Source organism: Mauremys mutica, unplaced genomic scaffold (genome assembly GCF_020497125.1).
Source record: "Mauremys mutica isolate MM-2020 ecotype Southern unplaced genomic scaffold, ASM2049712v1 001107F_np12_obj, whole genome shotgun sequence".
NCBI classification, from domain to species: domain Eukaryota; kingdom Metazoa; phylum Chordata; order Testudines; family Geoemydidae; genus Mauremys; species Mauremys mutica.
In genome coordinates, this window is record NW_025423119.1 from 40,851 (window position 1) to 58,983 (window position 18,133).

The following is an 18,133-nucleotide window of genomic DNA, read 5'->3' on the forward strand; positions in this document are numbered from 1 at the left end:
GCCCCCCAGCCTGCCCCACGTCCCCTGGACACCGCTCCCCCGCCCCCCAGAGTACCCCCCCCCCCGGCCTGCCCCACGTCCCCTGGACACCGCTCCCCCAGCCCCCCGGCCTGCCCCACGTCCCCTGGACACCGCTCCCCCAGCCCCCCGGCCGGCCCCTCCTCGGCGGGAGACCGCTCCCCCTGCCCCCCGGCCTGCCCCACGTCCCCTGGACACCGCTCCCCCACCCCCCCAGAGTACCCCCACCCACCCCCGGCCTGCCCCACATCCCCTGGACACCGCACCCCCCCCAGCTCCCCCAGCAGCCCCACAGACATCTGCACCCCTCGCTCCAGGAACCCCCCCAGTCCCTCAGGACAGCACCGGCCCCGCACCTGGGGGATGCCGAGCCAGTCGTCAGCCTGCTGCATGGCCTCGCGGGCGTTGTTGACGGGTTTGCTGGCGTCCCAGGAGTCCCAGTCGGGGCAGAGACCTGGGGGAGCAGGGGGGGTTAGTGGCACATGGAGTTCCCCCCACCCCCCATTGGGGGCCCTGGTGGCTGCCTCCCCTGGGGGGGCCAGGGCTGCACTGTGGCCATGGCAGGAGCACAACTGGGGGGCTGATCTCCCCCCGATCTCACTTCCCTGCCCCCATGAGCCTCCCGATGGCCTAATGCCACAATGCCCTGGAGCCAGAAACAATGCTGCCATGGGGCACTGCGCCCCTGCCCCCAGCCCCCCTCCCCCAGCACCTCGTGCCGCAGCCGCCCTCCCTGGGGCACTGCGCCCCCTGCCCCCCTTCCCCGGCACCCCCAGCCCCCCTCCCTGGGGCACTGCGCCCCCTGCCCCCCTCCCCCAGCACCCCCAGCCCCCCTCCCTGGGGCACTGCGCCCCCTGCCCCCCTCCCCCGGCACCCCCAGCCCCCCTCCCTGGGGCACTGCGCCCCCTACCCCCCTCCCCCGGTACCCCGTGCCCCCCTCCCCCGGCACCCCGTGCCCCCCGCCCCCCTCCCCCGGTACCCCGCGCCACCAGCCCCCCTCCCTGGGGCACTGCGCCCCCAACCCCCCTCCCCCGGCACCCCCAGCCCCCCTCCCCGGGGCCCCCGGCCCCCTCACCCGGGGCACAGCTGTCCACCAGGGCCCCCAGGGCCCGCCCACTCTGCCAGTCCTTGCTGAAGTTGGTGATGGGCAGCTCGGGCAGCTTGTTCTGGATCCAGCCCAGCAGCCGCTGCTTCGGCGTCTGCTTCTTGGTCTCCTCGTCGTCCTCCTCGTCCCACATGGGCATGGAGATGGAGTAGTGCAGGATCAGCGTCCAGATCAGCCCCAGGATCAGCTTCAGGTTCCCGTCCACGATGGCCTTGCTGTCTGCGGGGAGACGGGGGGTCAGCACGGGGGGCTGGGCGCCAGCATCCCGCTCCTCCACCCCAGCTCCCCCTCCTGCTCCGAGCATCCCTCTCAGCCCCCCGCCCCCGTACCCAGCAAAACACAGGAATGGGTTCTTCCGGTGGGCTGCGGGTCGGGAGTGAGGGGCACCGGCAGAGCTGCGGGTCGGGAGTGAGGGGCACCGGCAGAGCTGGGGGGGGCAGGGCCAGGCTGGCAGGGGCTGCGGGTTGGGAGTGAGGGGCACCGGCAGGCCTGGGGGGGGCAGGGCCGGGCTGGCAGGGGCTGCGGGTTGGGAGTGAGGGGCACCGGCAGAGCTGGAGGGTGGGGGCAGGGCTGGGGCTGCGGGTCGGGAGTGAGGGGCACCGGCAGAGCTGGAGGGTGGGGGCAGGGCTGGGGCTGCGCGTCGGGAGTGAGGGGCACCGGCAGAGCTGGAGGGTGGGGGCAGGGCTGGGGCTGTGGGTCGGGAGGGGCACCGGGGGTCCAGCCATGACCCTTCCATCAGGGGATCCACCCGGGCCCAGAGGACGACTGTTTCCCAGGCTGCCCCAAGTCCATTCATCCCAGACCCCTCCCCCACCCTGCGGCTGGGCTGGCTTGGGGCCCGGATTGAGGGGGAGGGGAATTGGTGGGGGGGGCTGAGCCCACAGAGACAGAGCCCAGCCTGACTCACTCCGGGGACAGGAGCCAGGGCCCAGGAGCAGGGGCTGCAGGTCGGGAGTGAGGGGCACCAGCACCACCCCCTCTCCATGTGTACCAGCCCCCTGCTCCGACCCACCAGCCCCCACTCCCCTCCCAGAGCCGGGAGAGAACCCAGGAGTCCTGGCTCCCAGCCCCCCCTGCTCTAACCACCAGCCCCCACTCCCCTCGCAGAGCTGGGGAGAGAACCCAGGCATCCGGGCTCCCAGACCCCCCCTGCTCTAACCACCAGCCCCCACTCCCCTCGCAGAGCTGGGGAGAGAACCCAGGCATCCGGGCTCCCAGCCCCCCCTGCTCTAACCACCAGCCCCCACTCCCCTCACAGAGCTGGGGAGAGAACCCAGGCGTCCGGGCTCCCAGACCCCCCTGCTCTAACCACCAGCCCCCACTCCCCTCCCAGAGCTGGGGACAGAACCCAGGCGTCCGGGCTCCCAGCCCCTGAGCAGAGCACTGCACAGAGGAATGGTCACCCCCCAACACCCCCAAACTGTCTGTGCCCGTCCCCTGGGGGGCTGGGCAGGGGGACCCCAGCCCATCTCTGTGCCATGGGGGACCCCCTGCACCCGCAGGGCACACGCCACGTGAACGGGGTCAGAGTCAGCCGAGTGGGGTCCCCCAGCGCCAAGGGGTGATGGGGCGTCGCTGTCCCTCAGCGCGGGGGGTCCTGTGCCCAGCCCCCAGCAGCGCGGGGGGTCCCGGCCCAGCCAGGCCCGGCACAGGGCGGGGGGGGGATCCTGCCAGGATCTGCCCCCCCATTTTAGGGGATGACCCGCCCCTCCCCCCATTCCCAGAGGCTCCGCCCGACACTCCAACATTTTTTAGCCTTATATGGAGTGGCCGCCAGACACGGGCTCCTCCCGATGGATCCTGCATCCCCCCAGCGCCAGGGGAGGGGGGCCCCCAGGCCCCGCCCCCCCAGGCCCTGAATGAGAGCAGGGAGCTCCCAGCCTGGGACAGTTACTCCTACTGCAAGCGGGAACAGCGCCCCTCACTCCCGACCCGCAGCCCCCGCTAGCCCGGCCCTGGGCCCCCCAGCCCCGCCGGCGCCCCTCACTCCTGACCCGCAGCCCCCGCTAGCCCACCCCTGGGCCCCCCAGCCCCGCCGGCGCCCCTCACTCCCGACCCGCAGCCCCCGCTAGCCCGGCCCTGGGCCCCCCAGCCCCGCCGGCGCCCCTCACTCCCGACCCGCAGCCCCCGCTAGCCCGGCCCTGGGCCCCCCAGCCCCGCCGGCGCCCCTCACTCCCGACCCGCAGCCCCCGCTAGCCCGGCCCTGGGCCCCCCAGCCCCGCCGGCGCCCCTCACTCCCGACCCGCAGCCCCCGCTAGCCCGGCCCTGGGCCCCCCAGCCCCGCCGGCGCCCCTCACTCCCGACCCGCAGCCCCCGCTAACCGAGCCCTGGGCCCCCCAGCCCCGCCGGCGCCCCTCACTCCCGACCCGCAGCCCCCGCTAGCCCGGCCCTGGGCCCCCCAGCCCCGCCGGCGCCCCTCACACCCGACCCCCACCCCCCGCCAGCCCGGCCCTGGGCCCCCCCGCCCCGCCGGCGCCCCTCTCTCCCGACCGTCTGCAGCCGCTAGCACGTCCCTGTTCCGGCCTGCCCCCGCTAGCCCGGCCCTGAGCCCCCCAGCCCCGCCGGTGCCCCTCAATCCCGACCCGCAGCCCCTGCTAGCCTAGCCCTGGGCTCCCCGCAGCTCTGCCGGTGCCCCTCACTCCCGACCCGCAGCCCCCGCTAGCCCGGCCCTGGGCCCCCCAGCCCCGCCGGTGCCCCTCACTCCCGACCCGCAGCCCCCGCTAGCCCGGCCCTGGGCCCCCCAGCCCTGCCGGTGCCCCTCACTCCCGACCCGCAGCCCCTGCTAGCCTGGCCCTGGGCTCCCCGCAGCTCTGCCGGCGCCCCTCACTCCCGACCCGCAGCCCCCGCTAGCCCGGCCCTGGGCCCCCCAGCCCCGCCGGTGCCCCTCACTCCCGACCCGCAGCCCCCGCTAGCCCGGCCCTGAGCCCCCCAGCCCCGCCGGTGCCCCTCAATCCCGACCCGCAGCCCCTGCTAGCCTGCCCCTGGGCTCCCCGCAGCTCTGCCGGGGCCCCTCACTCCCAACCCGCAGCCCCCGCTAGCCCGGCCCTGGGCCCCCCAGCCCCACCGGCGCCCCTCAACTCCCCACAAGAGCCTTTAGAGGCCGATGACCCCCCCAGGTGTCCCTTACGGTGTCCAGTGTTACAGTAGCCCGAGCCCCCAGCAGTACAGGGCCATGGCCATGTCCCCCTTCTGCACAGACTCCCCCCACGCACCTAGCCAGTGCCTTGGGGGGAGCTTTAATTCCCAGTCAACCCCCCCAGCTGGGCCCAGGCCGCACCCCACTGTGGGCCCCGCGTTCCCCAGGCCCTAACCGCCTTCTGGTGCCCACAGCTCCCCTGAGCTGCCGGAGAAGGGGGCCTGACGAGGCGACCCCCACATCCTCCCGGCCCCCAGCCCCCTTCCTTCCGCTGGGCTCTGGCCGGGGTGAACAGCACATTCCTGGGATGAGAAACAGACCCGCCCCCCCCCCCCAGCCTTTGTTACAGGCTGCATAACGGAGACTCCCCTCCTCCAGGCCTGCGGTGCCCCTCACTCCCGACCCGCAGCCCCTGCCAGACCGGCCCCCCACCCCCAGCTCTGCCGGTGCCCCTCACTCCCGACCCGCAGCCCCTGCCAGACCGGCCCCCCACCCCCAGCTCTGCCGGTGCCCCTCACTCCCGACCCGCAGCCCCTGCCAGCCCAGCCCTGGGTTCCCCACCCCCCTAGCTCTGCCGGTGCCCCTCACTCCCGACCCGCAGCCCCTGGCAGCCCAGCCCTGGGTTCCCCACCCCTCCAGCCCTGCCGGTGCCCCTCACTCCCGATCCGCAGCCCCTGCCAGCCCGGCCCCCCACCCCCAGCTCTGCCGGTGCCCCTCACTCCCGACCCGCAGCCCCTGCCAGCCCAGCCCTGGGTTCCCCACCCCCCTAGCTCTGCCGGTGCCCCTCACTCCCGACCCGCAGCCCCTGCCAGCCCAGCCCTGGGTTCCCCACCCCGCTAGCTCTGCCGGTGCCCCTCACTCCCGACCCGCAGCCCCTGCCAGCCCAGCCCTGGGTTCCCCACCCCCCCAGCTCTGCAGCCTCTGCCCGACCGGCCCTGGACACCCCGCCCCCCGGCCTGCTGGGACCATCCAGTGAGAAGCGAATTGGTCTTGTGGGTTGGGGGGGGGCAGTTGCACACCTTTAGTCCCGGGGGGCTGCCCCACGCCGGGGTTACAGGGGGTGTATCTACACCCCCAACTGCTTCCTGCCCCATCTCAGAGCCCCAACCCCGAGCTCCGTGGGGGGACAGTCCAGGGAGCCCCCTGTCACATGGTGAGGAGGGGGGAAGCGTCCCAGGGGAGGTTGGGGGGCTGAGCTTGGGATGGGCCCCCCAGGAATCGTTCCCTTCTCCTGCTCTTCCCCTGACCCACAGGGAGCCAGGCCGCTGAGCCCCCAGATAGCCCCACCCCACAGCCTCCCCTGTCAGCACCACTGCTAGGAGCCTAAGGCAGCAGCAGCCGCTGTGGGGGGCTCCCTGCCCCACTCCCCAGCCACAGACCCACTCCCCCAGCTCGCCCCCCATGCACAGACCTAGGGCTCCCCACTTCGCTCGTGTCACCAAGATCCTCACCAGGGAGCCAGGCCCCCATTCACCCCCCGCTGCCACCCCATCTCTCCGTACCCCTGGCACCCCCCGTGCACCCCGGAGCCCCCATTCCCCCCCAAGGGACCCCCGTGCACCCCGGAGCCCCCATTCCCCCCCGTGCACCCCAGAGCCCCCCCGGGACCCCCCCGGCACCCCGGCACCCCATGCACCCCGGAGCCCCCATTCCCCCCCGTGCACCCCAGAGCCCCCCCGGGACCCCCCGTGCACCCCAGAGCCCCCCCGGCACCCCGGAGCCCCCCCGGACCCCCCGGCACCCCCATTCCCCCCCGGGACCCCCCGTGCACCCCGGAGCCCCCCCGGACCCCCCGGCTCACCGATGGAGACCAGCTTGATATTCTCGCGCTCCAGGAACTCCAGCGCCACCGACACGTTCTCCAGCTGCATCTGCCGGAAGGTGGGGCGCTGGTTGTACTTGCGCCCCAGCTTCTTCTGGCTCAGCACCTCGAGCAGCGCGATGAGCCGCAGCCCGTCGGCCAGGTCCGCCTGCAGGTTGGCGATGCGCTTCTGGACGCACTTCAGGTGCTCGTTGCACCAGCGGGTGAAGGTGTTTTGCTGGATTTTCTTCCAGGGCGCGTCCTCCGCCAGGTCCTTCTCCGTGGCCGGCATCTCGCCCGGAGCCGCCGCCTCGCCCGGAGCCGCGCCGGCCTGGGGCAGCCGCGCCTGGGAGCCGCTCATTATAACGGCGGGGCGGAGCCGAGCCGAGCCGGGCGGGCAGAGCTGGGGAGGAGCCAGGGGCGTGAGCGGGGGGCGGGGAGACCCCTGGGGGCGCTGGGGGGGGCGAGGAGATCCCCCCTCCCCTGGGGGCTGGGGAGACCCCTGGGGGCGCTGGGGGGTCGAGGAGATCCCCCCTCCCCTGGGGGCTGGGCGCGGGGACACCCCTGGGGGCGCTGGGGGGGGCGAGGAGACCCCCCCTCCCCTGGGGGCTGGGCGCGGGGACACCCCTGGGGGCGGGGGGGGACGGGGAGACCCCCCTCCCCTGGGAGCGGGGGGGACGGGGAGACCCCCCCTCCCCTGGGGGCTGGGCGCGGGGAGACCCCTGGGGGCGCTGGGGGGGCGAGGAGATCCCCCCTCCCCTGGGAGCGGGGGGCGGGGGGGGACGGGGAGACCCCCCCTCCCCTGGGAGCGGGGCGCATGGGGGGGCGTCTCCCCCGGGAAGCTGGATCCGGGGCGCAGGGAAAGGGGGACGCGGGGGGAGCAGCACAGAGGCCGGGCTCCACCGGGGCCGCGCGGGGGGGGGGGCTCGGGGCTCCCCTCTCCCCGGGGTGCGGCAGCAGCACCCAGACAGACACTGACCCAGACAGACGTTGACTCACGTCCACACACTGACAGGGTCACACCCGTGACAGCCCCGCGGGAGCGGGGGGAGGGGAGGGGAGGGGGGCCGGGGGCACCAGCGACTCGGGACCCCGCCGCGCTGAGGGAGGAGGGGTGCTGGGGACCCAGGAGATCGGCCGTGGGGGAGGGGAATTTCTCCCCCTCCCCCAGGTCCTCCAGGCGCCAGAGCCGGGCGGGCTCCCACACGCAAGCCCGCTGCATTCCTGGGCTGGGAGGGGAGCTGGCGGCGGCCGGTCCCGCACGGCCCCCCCGGGCTGTGCCCCCCCCCCGATCGCCTGGGTCCCTGCCCCCCCCATCGCCTGGGTCCCTGCCCCCCCCATCGCCTGGGTCCCTGCCCATCATCTGGGCCCCTGCCCCTCGCCCCCCATCGCCTGGGTCCCTGCCCCTCGTCCCCCCCCCCATCGCCTGGGTCCCTGTCCATCACCTGGGCCCCTGCCCCCCCCGATCGCCTGGGTCCCTGCCCCCCCCGATCGCCTGGGTCCCTGCCCCTCGTCCCCGCCCCATCGCCTGGGTCCCTGCCCATCACCTGGGCCCCTGCCCCTCGCCCCCCATCGCCTGGGTCCCTGCCCCTCGTCCCCCCCCCATTGCCTGGGTCCCTGTCCATCACCTGGGCCCCTGCCCCTCGCCCCCCATCACCTGGGTCTCTGCCCCCCCATCGCCTGGGTCCCTGCCCCTCGCCCCCCCCATCACCTGGGCCCCTGTCCCTCGCCCCCCATCACCTGGGTCCCTGCCCCCCCCCGATCGCCTGGGTCCCTGCCCATCACCTGGGCCCCTGCCCCTCGCCCCCATCACCTGGGTCTCTGCCCCCCCATCACCTGGGCCCCTGCCCCTCGCCCCCCCCATCGCCTGGGTCCCTGCCCCTCGCCCCCCCATCACCTGGGCCCCTGCCCCTCGCCCCCCTGGGTCCCTGACCTTCAGCCCCCATCGCCTGGGTCCCTGCCCCCCCCCGATCGCCGGGGCCCCTGCCCCTCGCCCCCCCCCATCGCCTGGGTCTCTGCCCCCCCCATTGCCTGGGTTCCCTGCCTCTTCCACCCCTCCCCCCATCGCCTGGGTCATCTCCCTTCACCCTGGGGCCTGCCTGTAAACCCCCCCCCAATGAACACTCATCAGGGCTCCCTGTGGGAGAACCCAGCCTGGGGGCAGAGCTGGGGGGAGGGTGGGACGGATCCCCAGTCACCGCAGAGCCCAGGGGGTCCTGAGATCTGGGGGGCTGATCAGACAGCGCCCTCTTGCGGCCCATGGGCTGCAAACAGGGCCCAGTTGGGGGGTGACTGCCCTGCCCCCCCCACTAGGGCTGGGTGGTTAACCCTGCATGCGCCTGACCCGTGACTCAGTACAGCTTTGGGGGAAGCAACCACAACGGCTGTTCGGAAAGAGGGGGGCCCCACCCAGGCTTCCGGAAACAGCCAGGCATCGCCTGGCCCCCCACGCCCCATGGGTTGTGCAACATCGCGGCCCAGAGGGCAGCTGCTCGAAAGTGGGGGCACCAGCAGAGCTGGGGGGGGCAGGGCTAGACTGGCAGGGGCTGCGGGTTGGGAGTGAGGGGCACCGGCAGAGCTGGGGGGGGCAGGGCCAGGCTGGCAGGGGCTGCGGGTCGGGAGTGAGGGGCACTGGCAGAGCTGGGGGGGCAGGGCCAGGCTGGCAGGGGCTGCGGGTTGGGAGTGAGGGGCACCGGCAGAGCTGGGGGGGCAGGGCCAGGCTGGCAGGGGCTGCGGGTCGGGAGTGAGGGGCACCGGCAGAGCTGGGGGGGGCAGGGCCAGGCTGGCAGGGGCTGCGGGTCGGGAGTGAGGGGCACTGGCAGAGCGGGGGGGGCAGGGCCAGGCTGGCAGGGGCTGCGGGTCGGGAGTGAGGGGCACCGGCAGAGCTGGGGGGGGCAGGGCCAGGCTGGCAGGGGCTGCGGGTCGGGAGTGAGGGGCCCCGGCAGAGCTGGGGGGGGCAGGGCCAGGCTGGCAGGGGCTGCGGGTCGGGAGTGAGGGGCACCGGCAGAGCTGGGGGGGGCAGGGCCAGGCTGGCAGCTGGGGGGGGGCAGGGCCAGGCTGGCAGGGGCTGCGGGTCGGGAGTGAGGGGCACCGGCAGAGCTGGGGGGGGGGTGGGTATTGGAGCCCCGCCCGACCCCACCCTGAGTCACGGTGGAGAATCAGGTCGGGGCGCCCCCTGGTGCCCAGAATCCATATGGCTGCGCTAATGTGCCTGTGAGCAGCGTCTCCTCCCGGCCACCGTCCGGCCACCAATTCCCCCCTCAGCTACCCTCCCTCTGCCCCCTCCGCACCCCATCTCTCTATCAGCTGCCAGCCCCCATCCCCCCACCTACCCCACCCCCTCCAGCTACCTACCTACCCCACCCCCCTGCAGCTACCCCCACCCCCTCCAGCTACCTACCTACCCCACCCCCCTGCAGCTACCCCCACCCCCTCCAGCTACCTACCTACCCCACCCCCCTGCAGCTACCCCCACCCCCTCCAGCTACCTACTTACCCCCTCCCCCTCCAGCTACCCCCAACCCCCCACCTACCTACCTACCCCCACCCCCTCCAGCTACCTACCTACCCCACCCCCTGCAGCTACCCCCACCCCCTCCAGCTACCTACTTACCCCCTCCCCCTCCAGCTACCCCCAACCCCCCACCTACCTACCTACCCCCACCCCCTCCAGCTACCCCCACTCCCTCCAGCTACCCCCACCCCCCCACCTACCTACCCCCACCCCCTCCAGCTACCCCCTCCCCCTCCAGCTACCTACCTACCCCCACCCCCTCCAGCTACCTACCTACCCCTCCCCCTCCAGCTACCCCCACCCCCCCACCTACCTAGCTACCCCCACTCCCTCCAGCTACCCCACCCCTCCCCCCTCCAGCTACCCCCACCCCCCACCTACCTACCCCACCCCCTCCAGCTACCCCCTCCCCCTCCAGCTACCTACCTACCCCACCCCCATTCAGCTAACCCCTCCCCCTCCCCCTACCTACCTACCCCACCCCCTCCAGCTACCCCGTCCCCCTCCACCTACCTACCCCCAGCCCCCCTCCAGCTACCTACCCCCAGCCCCCCTCCAGCTATCCATCCACCAACCCGCCCATCCTCTATCCTCCCACACCCCCTCTATCTATCTACCCACCCCACCCGCCCCCTCTGTCTATCTATCTATCTATCTATCTATCTGCAGATTCAATCCCCGCCCCCTCCCCTCGTTCCCACTTGATGCAAACCCAAGTTCCTGGGCTCTGCACTGGGGAGAACTTCCACTCGGGGCTGCCCCAGGGCTCTGACTAGTTGATCTAATGGGGCCTTCAGCTTCCACCGCCCCATTACAGGGAGCAGGGGTGGGCACTGGGGGGAGGGGTGCAGGCTCCAACCCTGATGCCATGGGGCAGGGGAGGACAGAGAGCTGGACTCCCCAGCTGGGGGAGGATGCTGTAAAGGTGGGTGAGGGCAGGCCCTGGCCTCTCTGGTCTGGGGTCTGGCTGAGTCCAGAGCTCAGGCCCCACAGGATTCAAGGTCTGGCATCCTAAAAGGGCAGGGACAGGCCTAGCAAATGGAAAGAGGCAAGGAGACTGCCCCCAACCCCAGCCCTGCCGGTGCCCCTCACTCCCGACCCGCAGCCCCTGCCAGCCCAGTCCTGCCGGTGCCCCTCACTCCCGACCCGCAGCCCCTGCCAGCCCAGCCCTGCCAGTGCCCCTCACTCCCGACCCGCAGCCCCTGCCAGCCCAGTCCTGCCGGTGCCCCTCACTCCCGACCCGCAGCCCCTGCCAGCCCGGCCCTGGGCTTCCCCCAGCCCTGCCAGTGCCCCTCACTCCCGACCCGCAGCCCCTGCCAGCCCAGCCCTGCCGGTGCCCCTCACTCCCGACCCGCAGCCCCTGCCAGCCCAGCCCTGCCGGTGCCCCTCACTCCCGACCCGCAGCCCCTGCCAGCCCAGCCCTGCCGGTGCCCCTCACTCCCGACCCGCAGCCCCTGCCAGCCCAGCCCTGCCGGTGCCCCTCACTCCCGACCCGCAGCCCCTGCCAGCTCAGCCCTGCTGGTGCCCCTCACTCCCGACCCGCAGCCCCTGCCAGCTCAGCCCTGCTGGTGCCCCTCACTCCCGACCCGCAGCCCCTGCCAGCCTGGGCTCTCTGTGGAGCTGGGGAAGGATTATCTCTGTGAAATGTGTCCCAAGTAGCTCAGTGCCAACTAATGGGCCTGCAGTGCTGTGATTCAGCCGCCAAGCGGCGCCACCCCGACCCACTCCCCTCCCCGCCCACCCCCGACCATCCCACGCAAACGCCCAGCGCAGGGACCTGGCTTCATATTTTCCCCTTATTTGGAGAGTTCAGTTTCCCTGGGATTTTTAAATAACAAGACAAAAGTGCCCACCCCCTCCCCAGGGCCAGGCTAGCAGGGGCTGCGGGTCGGGAGTGAGGGGCACCAGCAGGACTGGGCTAGCAGGGGCTGCGGGTCACGAGTGAGGGGCACCGGCAGAGCTGGGGAGAGCCCAGGGCTGGGCTAGCAGGGGCTGCAGGTCGGGAGTGAGGGGCACCGGCAGGACTGGGCTAGCAGGGGCTGCGGGTCGGGAGTGAGGGGCACCGGCAGGACTGGGCTAGCAGGGGCTGCGGGTCGGGAGTGAGGGGCACCGGCAGGACTGGGCTAGCAGGGGCTGCGGGTCGGGAGTGAGGGGCACCGGCAGGACTGGGCTAGCAGGGGCTGCGGGTCGGGAGTGAGGGGCACCGGCAGGACTGGGCTGGCAGGGGCTGCGGGTCGGGAGTGAGGGGCACCGGCAGAGCTGGGGAGAGCCCAGGGCTGGGCTAGCAGGGGCTGCGGGTCGGGAGTGAGGGGCACCGGCAGGGCTGGGGGTCTGCACTCTATATTTTATACTTGGGGTGAGCTGGGGGCAGAGGTGCAGCCAGGCCGGGGGTCCTGTTGTGTGTGTGGGGAGAGGGGTGATTCCCCAAGCTGTTGTGGGAGTGTTGGGGAGGTTTCCATGTCTCAGATGTGGTTAAAAGTGTCTGGGGAGCCCCCCAGGCCCAGGGGTTTGATGTGGGCTGAGCCCCCCCCCATCCCATCCATCCCCCCGGCCTGGGCCTGAGGCAGCAGCTGCAGCTTCAAACAGCCTGAGTTACTGACCCTCCACCCATCCATCTGTCCCCCCACCCGTCCACCTCCCTGTCTGTCCATCCCTCCACCCATCCATCCCCCCGCCTGTCCATCTGTCCATCCATTCACCTCCCTGTCTATCCCCCCACCCGTCCGTCCATCTGTCCATCCCCCCACCCGTCCACCTCCCTGTGCATCCATCCCTCCACCCATCCATCCCCCCGCCCGTCCACCTCCCCACCCCTCCATCTGTCCACCCCCCCACCCGTCCATGCACCCCTCTACCTGTCTGTCTATCCACCCATCCATCTACCCAGCCGCCCACCTGTCCCTCCCTCCCTGCTCTGCTCTGCTCTGCCCAGCTTGGCGCGGGCCAGGTCCCTGGGTCGCCCCCCCTGCACCCTAACCCTGAGGAAGACCCCGCCAGCCCCCCCCCCCACCAGCTCTCTGCCCCCCTCACCCCAGCAGCAAGAAACGAGTCACCCGGGGAGACGGAGCAGGGACCCCAAAGCCCCGCCCTCCCCCCCGGCACGGCCCCCCCGCGGCTCCCCATCCCTCCCCCTCCCCCAGCGAGACCCCCCAGTCTTTGGGGTCCAGGCCCGGCCCCCATCCCGGGGGACCCCGACCCGGCACCGACCGCCCAGCCCCCGCTCACCTGGCAGAGCCGGTCCGGTCCGGTCCGTGGCCGGAGCAGAACTGGGACGAGCCGCGCCCGGCGGGGGAAGGAGCCGCTGGGGGGGGGGGGGGCGCCTGGCGAAACGGCCTTAATTGGTAAAAGCGCCGAGAGCCGGGGGGGTCGCTGTCCACGAGCCGGGATGGAGGGAGAGACCCGCCCCCCCCCGCGTCCCAGCCCAGCCCCATCCCGCCCCCCCGCGTCCCGTCCCGGCCCCATCCCGCCCCCCCCCGCGTCCCGTCCCGGCCCCATCCCGCCCCCCCCCGCGTCCCGCCCCCTCCCCCCCCGCCCCTTCCCCCCCCCCCGCGTCCCGTCCCGGCCCCCTCCCCCCCATCCCGTCCCGCGCCCCGCCTCTGCCCCCCCCGTCCCGTCCCGGCCCCATCCCGCCCCCTCTCCGCGTCCCAGCCCAGCCCCCTCCCCCACCATCCCGTCCCGCCCCCCAGCGTCCCCCCCCCGCCGCTCCCCCCCCCCCTCCCGTCCCGGTCCCCCCCCCCCCGCGTCCCGTCCCGGCCCCATCCCGCTCCCCCGCGTCCCACCCCGCCCCCCGCCCCTTCCCCCCCCCCTCCCCGCCCCCCCCCCCCGCGGCCCGCCCCGCCCCCCCATCCGATCCCATCCGATCCCCCCCGCGGGGCGGGCACTCATTCCCGTCCCGGCCCCCCGCGTCCCGGCCCGATCCCGCCCCTTCGGCCCCGCCTCCCGCCCGGCCCCCCCCCGCGTCCCAGCCCAGCCCCCCCGCGGCCCGGCCCGGCCCCATCCCGCCCCCCGCCCCTTCCCCCCCCCCTCCCGTCCCGCCCCCCCATCCCATCCCATCCCCCCCGTCTCGGCCCCCTCCCCCCACCGTCTCGGCCCCATCCCAGCCCCCGTCCCGCCCCCCCATCGCCCACGGATGAGATCAGCGCCTGGCCCCATCCCTGGGGTGGGAGACGGGACCTTCGCGTCTAGGGGGCGTCACTGCCCTCAGTGACCCCCCCCCCCCCGGGCAGCTTCCCCCCAGGCCCAGCCAAGTCTCTGTCACCCCAGGTGACTCATGGCTGGGCGAGGTGGGGGGAGGGTCTGACCCATGGGCGTGGGGTCAGGGTGCGGCCCCGAGGAGAGTGGGTTTAGGTGGGGGACTGGGGGTGGATGGGGGTTGAATGGGTGGGGGGCTTGTTATGGGGGGAGAGGACTGCAGGGCTGGGGGCTGGCACAGGGCTGGGGGGCTGGCACAGGGCTGGGGGCGGATGGGGGGCTTGTTATGGGGGACAGGACTGCAGGGGTGGGGGCTGGCACAGGGCTGGGGGGCTTGTGATGGGGGGACAGGAAAGCAGGGCTGGGGGCTGGCACAGGGCTGGGGGCGGATGGGGGGCTTGTTATGGGGGGAGAGGACTGCCGGGCTGGGGGCAGTCACAGGGCAGGGGGGCTTGTTATGGGGGGACAGGACTGCAGGGCTGGGGGCTGGCACAGGGCTGGGGGCTGGCACAGGGCTGGGGGTGGATGGGGGGCTTGTTATGGGGGGACAGGACTGCAGGGCTGGGGGCTGGCACAGGGCTGGGGGCTGGCACAGGGCTGGGGGTGGATGGGGGGCTTGTTATGGGGGGACAGGACTGTAGGGGTGGGGGACAGGCACAGGGCTGGGGGCTGGCACAGGGCTGGGGGGCTGGCACTCCAGCAGTGGGGCAGGAAATGAGGCGGCAGAGCGGGAAAGCAGCCTGTGGTTGATAAGGGGTGCCCGGGTCATGCCTGCGGGCCCTAGATAAAACCGGGGGTGTGGGGGGAACGCACCCGCCCCATGGCCTGGCCCTGATACCAGCCCCCAGGGCAGCCCAGGGTCTCCATTGGCTACTGTCAGCTCTTTCAGGGGGACGTTAGTGTCGGGTCTCTCGGAGCCCCATGGCTGAGCTGGGGGCCGGGGTCTTTTCTCCCAGCCGCCCCTAGACAGGGCAGGGGAGGGACCCTCCAGGGACCCCCAGCTCCTGCCCGGCTCCTTCCAGGGCTCGGAAGCCGGCGGGTTCGGTTGTTTTCTGCTGAAGGAAGGAGCGGGGGAGACACGTGGGGGGGACACGTTTCACCTTGCCCCACCCCCCTCGTGCCAGAGTTCACTTTGCACCAGCACATGTGCCAGGCTAGGGGTCAGCAGCAGGGGTGGAGGTCAGAGGTCAGCGGGCCCGTGCGAGCCAGCAGGGTGGGGGTGTCAGCGCTCCCTGGTGGAGGGAGGGGATGGGAGATGCTGGGGGGTGTCCCTGTGCGTGTGTGCGCAGCACACGCGTGTTCCTTGGGGTACGGTGCACACGGCCCTGGTTCCTGTGCACACGTGACACGGGGACCCGCTGTGCAGGGCGAGTTTGAGGGCCAGTGTCTCAGTGCGTGCAGGGGGGGCTCACACGTGCACTGACCCCCCAGCTCAGGGCTCCCCTCAAACACAGCGACTCCCCCCTGCTCACCAGACCAAGATGCAGAAATGAACCGTCAGGGTCACGCCCACGTCCACACCCGGCCACACTCTGACACGCGGCCCCACGGCCGACACCTTCACACCCTGCTCGAGCCCCAGCCAGGGGGCACCGGCCCCAGCCCCAGGGCAGGGACTGGCTGGCGCAGGGGGGCGGGGAATGGGGCAGGGGCCTGTTCCCTTTGGGGGGCACCAGCCCCGATCTGGCCCCAGGGCAGGGACTGGCTGGCTCAGGGGGGCAGGGAATGGGGGGCAGGGGCCTGTTCCCTTTGGGGGACACCAGCTCCCACCCGGCCCAAGGGGGGGGGACTGGCTGGCGCAGGGGGGCGGGGAATGGGGCAGGGGCCTGGCCCCTCTAGGGGACACCAGCTCCCACCCGGCCCAAGGGGGGGGGACTGGCTGGCGCAGGGGGGCGGGGAATGGGGCAGGGGCCTGGCCCCTCTAGGGGACACCAGCTCCCACCCGGCCCAAGGGGGGGGGACTGGCTGGCGCAGGGGGGCGGGGAATGGGGCAGGGGCCTGGCCCCTCTAGGGGACACCAGCTCCCACCCGGCCCAAGGGGGGGGGGGGGACTGGCTGGCGCAGGGGGGCAGGGAATGGGGGGCAGGGGCCTGTTCCCTGTGGGGGGCCCCAGCCCCGATCTGGCCCCAGGGCAGGGACTGGCTGGCGCAGGGGGGCGGGGAATGGGGGGCAGGGGCCTGGCCCCTCTAGGGGACACCAGCTCCCACCCGGCCCAAGGGGGGGGACTGGCTGGCGCAGGGGGGCGGGGAATGGGGGGCAGGTGCGTGGCCCCACGGGGGGACACCAGCTCCCACCCGGCCCAAGGGGGGGGGACTGGCTGGCTCGGGGGGGCGGGGAATGGGGCAGGGGCCTGGCCCCTCTAGGGGACACCAGCTCCCACCCGGCCCAAGGGGGGGGGGGACTGGCTGGCGCAGGGGGGCGGGGAATGGGGGGCAGGGGCCTGGCCCCTCTGGGGGACACCAGCTCCCACCCGGCCCAAGGGGGGGGGACTGGCTGGCGCAGGGGGGCGGGGAATGGGGCAGGGGCCTGGCCCCTCTAGGGGACACCAGCTCCCACCCGGCCCAAGGGGGGGGGGACTGGCTGGCTCAGGGGGGCAGGGAATGGGGGGCAGGGGCCTGTTCCCTTTTGGGGGCACCAGCCCCGATCCGGCCCCACAGCAGGGACTGGCTGGCTCAGAATGGGGCCGGACCCCAACCCCGGGGCCGAGGCTCAGTCCCGGCGCTGGCCCCCTGCCAGATGTGGTCACAGAGAGCTGGGGGGGGCAGCGGCCCTCCCTCCCCTCCCTCCAGCCCCATTACCTCAGCCCCTCAGGAATCCCGGCCCCAGAGGAGGTGGAAGGATCCTTGAGAAACATCAGCTGGGGCAGGGAACTGGAGTTAACAGGCCAGAGCCCGGATGCCTGGGTCCTCCCCCGACTCGGGGAGGGGAGTGGGGGCTGCTGGGATAGAGCAGGCAGGCAGGAGCCCCAGGACTCCTGGGTTCTCTGCCCAGCTCAGGGAGGGTGGCTGATGGTTAGAGCAGTGGGGTGGGGGGACCCCAGGACTCCTGGGTTCTCTGCCCAGCTCAGGGAGGGTGGCTGGTGGTTAGAGCAGGGGGGCAGGAGCCCCAGGACTCCTGGGTTCTCTGCCCAGCTCAGGGAGGGTGGCTGGTGGTTAGAGCAGTGGGGTGGGGGGACCCCAGGACTCCTGGGTTCTCTGCCCAGGTCAGGGAGGGTGGCTGGTGGTTAGAGCAGGGGGGCAGGAGCCCCAGGACTCCTGGGTTCTCTGCCCAGCTCAGGGAGGGTGGCTGGTGGTTAGAGCAGTGGGGTGGGGGGACCCCAGGACTCCTGGGTTCTCTGCCCAGCTCAGGGAGGGTGGCTGGTGGTTAGAGCAGGGGGGCAGGAGCCCCAGGACTCCTGGGTTCTCTGCCCAGCTCAGGGAGGGTGGCTGGTGGTTAGAGCAGTGGGGTGGGGGGACCCCAGGACTCCTGGGTTCTCTGCCCAGGTCAGGGAGGGTGGCTGGTGGTTAGAGCAGGGGGGCAGGAGCCCCAGGACTCCTGGGTTCTCTGCCCAGCTCAGGGAGGGTGGCTGGTGGTTAGAGCAGTGGGGTGGGGGGACCCCAGGACTCCTGGGTTCTCTGCCCAGCTCAGGGAGGGTGGCTGGTGGTTAGAGCAGTGGGGTGGGGGGACCCCAGGACTCCTGGGTTCTCTGCCCAGCTCAGGGAGGGAGGCTGGTGGTTAGAGCAGTGGGGTGGGGGGACCCCAGGACTCCTGGGTTCTCTCTCAGGCTGTGGGGAGCCAGAGGCAGGACCTGTGAAGCCGCCGCCCGGTCTCACTGGGGAAGTGAGAAACCCGGCAGGGTGGGGCCGGCCCCAGCCCCTCGTGTGGTTTGGGCTCCTCCCAGGAAGCCTCACCCACCCGGGCCCAGGGGGTGAATACGGCTCCCACCCTCTGCTGCCGAGAGCCGAGCCGGGGGGGGAAGGGGGGGAGCCAGGACTCCTGGGTTCTCTTTCCAGGGGGCTCTGGGAGGGGAGTGGGGGGTCCCTGTGCCTCAGTTTCCCAGCATGGGGCTCTGGCTCAGTGATCCTACCCAGCTCCCCCCCCCTTCGCTCCCAGGGCAGAGGAATTCGGCTCAGAGCTGAGTCATGGTGGCTCCCTGTAAACACGGCCCCAGGCTGGAGCCGCTTCCTTCTAGGGCAGAGATTCTAGCCCCCGCCAGCGCCCTGCTCCCTCCCCGTGCCAGAAATAGAACCCAGGCATCCGGGCTCCCAGCCCCCACTCCCCTCCCCGAGCCGGGAGAGAACCCAGGAGTCCTGGCTCCCAGACCCCCCTTCCTCCCCGAGCCGGGAGAGAACCCAGGAGTCCGGGCTCCCAGCCCCCCCCTCCCCTCCC

The 18,133-nt window shown here is 73.1% G+C and overlaps 1 protein-coding gene across 4 annotated transcripts in view; it reads right to left on the bottom strand.

Annotated features, from left to right (window-relative positions):
- Window positions 1-12,914, bottom strand: part of FLNA (filamin A) — a 53,251-nt gene extending 40,337 nt beyond the window's left edge. For all 4 annotated transcript variants that reach the window (XR_006575612.1, XM_045000782.1, XM_045000781.1 and 1 more), the window contains exons 1-4: window positions 12,800-12,914; window positions 6,061-6,463; window positions 1,094-1,342; window positions 375-472 (exon numbers count right to left, since the gene is read on the bottom strand). Coding sequence is in view for 3 of the 4 variants with exons in the window: in XM_045000782.1 (XP_044856717.1) it covers window positions 375-472; window positions 1,094-1,342; window positions 6,061-6,421 (708 nt within the window). In the remaining variant the exon portion in view is untranslated. The remainder of the gene's footprint in view (window positions 1-374; window positions 473-1,093; window positions 1,343-6,060; window positions 6,464-12,799) is intronic.
- Window positions 12,915-18,133: the final 5,219 nt, after the last annotated feature.